Source organism: Dendroctonus ponderosae, unplaced genomic scaffold (assembly GCF_020466585.1).
Source record: "Dendroctonus ponderosae isolate FM_Combo_2020 unplaced genomic scaffold, Dpon_F_20191213v2 Dpon_F_20191213_7, whole genome shotgun sequence".
In the NCBI taxonomy this organism is placed as follows: domain Eukaryota; kingdom Metazoa; phylum Arthropoda; class Insecta; order Coleoptera; family Curculionidae; genus Dendroctonus; species Dendroctonus ponderosae.
Genome location: NW_026018916.1, coordinates 1,310,051 through 1,312,182, shown reverse-complemented (window position 1 = coordinate 1,312,182; position 2,132 = coordinate 1,310,051). Strand labels below are relative to the sequence as shown.

Here is a 2,132-nt window from a genome sequence, read left to right as displayed (position 1 = left end):
CAGGAATTTCTGACTGAATTGCTCAACCGGACGCTTTGAAGCGCTCAATTTGCTTAATAAAAACAAAGAAAATCACTGATGGAAATGTCTGGCTGCCTTTGAAAGGCACTGATGTGTTTTTATCGTGGCCGGAAAATTTTCTTGATTTGTATCGATTTATTGCGTGTGTTTATGGTGGCATTGCAGGCGAAAAAGTAAAAACCGTTGACATTGAAGTGAAAGCGGCTATAAAATTAACGTGCAAATCAGGTCGTGTTTTATATTCATTAGACAAATCGTAACAAACGACACTGCATGGACCGCCAATCGCGATTACGAAAATTGGTTGCTTTGCAAAAAAACAGTGGTTGAAATGCGTTGAAAATTCAACAAATTAGCTTCAGTACTTAAACAGAATTTGCGATAAGGCAGTAGCTGCAGTTTAATCCAGTTTATGAAAATATTTAGTTTCATCAAGTAAACATATTTGGGGATGAAAGTGTAGCTGGAGTTTAAGCCAGCCAAATGAACTATTGGGGTTCGGGCATAAAAACAATGAATAAACTGTTTGGGAAGCTTAAGAAGCATTTTGAAGGGAAATCGCCAAAGTAAACGGTGCGCCCGTGGAATTGCAGCAGGACAATAACATTTTGAAATGTTATTTGATAAATAACTTTCCATCGAAAAAACCGTCGAACAATTAGCTGTAAATGCGCCTAATCGAGGCATAAGATTCGCATTCTGGCTCTTCGATTGGGTTTACAATTCGCGGAATTTTCAGGTACGGTCTAACCAGGCCTATAAAGACGAACTTTAAATCGCGATTTTTGTGCTCATGTGACCATTTAATGAACATTTTCCAATTTTACTTTGTTTCAAAATCAATAAAGTACAATCCGCACGATGGTTTTTGAGTATTTTTAGTTTCTTATTTGCGTTTGTGCTTTTGAAGCTTAGTTTTCTACTTCGGTGATCTTTTGGATTGCTTTACTCGCTTGAAGTAAAAAGCGCATAAATGCAGGATTAAGGAACACAAAGAGTCACGGTCCAGTTAAGCAAATTGTTCAACTAAATACCTAACTAAAGTTTTTGATTATTTGGTTTGAAAATCTAGTTTTGTTAATTTAAATAGGTAATTAAATAATTAAAAGAGCGTATAGAGCACGGCGTACGCCGCTGATTTTGTCCCCCTTGTCTCAGTTAAATTAACAAGAAATTATTGGGGTGTGGCGAATATATAACACTCAATCTCTTACGGCTGATCCCATTTTGCGTGTTCTTGGCGCGATGTTATTTTTCTAAAAGTGAAAGTGATCGATTTGAGGTTTCGGTTGATTTCGGTTTTTTCCTTTATTTGGTCATTTTCACTTCAATCAGCGAAATGAGTCGGTGGCACGCTACAGTAGTGGTTTTAGTGGTAAGTCGCACATTTTGGGTACCCAACAAAAATAGCAAAATGCGAATTTATTCGCTAATATTTCTTATTTGCGTGAAAAATCACCACAAGGAGTCAAGTCTCAATATTAATTTAAGTCGCTTATTATTAATTTTGTTGCGTTTGAATAGTTTAGTTCTGGACAATTATACAACAACAGTTTTTTGAGCTTTTAGGGGCAAGTTGATTGAAAAAATTTGAAACTTGCCGAGTTGCAGTTCTATCGACGCAAGACTCATCTAAGAGAGAGCACATTTAAATTTCGCGCGTGAACTTTTTGGAAGTTGCAAAACATGGGCGTTACTCTGACCATTTAATATCAAAACAGTTTTTCTCCTCTACTTAAATTATCCAATTGGAAAATTCGAAGATTTCAGCCAATAACGTTGCCTGTAAGAGAGAAACTATTGTGCAGCAGCAGACAAAAGCATTACATCGATTGTCTGCAGAGCGAAAATTTTACTTACCGAGACACTTGGAAGCAGTTTTATGGCTGCTTTTCCATAAATTTTCACTGGATTAAACTCAAAATGCATAAAAATTCGGACAACAACTGTCAACTGAACAACTGAACAAAATCTTGACAGTCAGTTTTCCAATTAAGAACTGTGTTGATACCCTTGTTGCCATGGGTACGATGTTGGCTTTTGATGTTGCCTGTCAACGGCTACGCGCCAAATTCAAATTTGCGCACTTTACGCGGAAAAACATAAAAACA

General features: G+C 36.8%; 2 protein-coding genes across 3 annotated transcripts in view; one reads left to right on the top strand and one right to left on the bottom strand.

The window, feature by feature from the left end:
• Positions 1-1,970, bottom strand: part of LOC109543956 (28S ribosomal protein S30, mitochondrial) — a 6,867-nt gene extending 4,897 nt beyond the window's left edge. The window contains exon 1 of the mRNA XM_019913903.2: positions 1,882-1,970. The gene's annotated coding sequence lies outside the window, so the exon portion shown is untranslated. The remainder of the gene's footprint in view (positions 1-1,881) is intronic.
• Positions 1,207-2,132, top strand: part of LOC109543958 (phosphatase and actin regulator 4-B) — a 7,537-nt gene continuing 6,611 nt past the window's right edge. Inside the window, exon 1 of one of the 2 annotated variants that reach the window (XM_019913909.2) lies at positions 1,207-1,396. In XM_019913909.2, coding sequence (XP_019769468.2) covers positions 1,361-1,396 — 36 coding nt within the window. In that variant the 5' untranslated portion in view covers positions 1,207-1,360. The remainder of the gene's footprint in view (positions 1,397-2,132) is intronic. The other variant, XM_019913910.2, reaches the window with a different exon arrangement.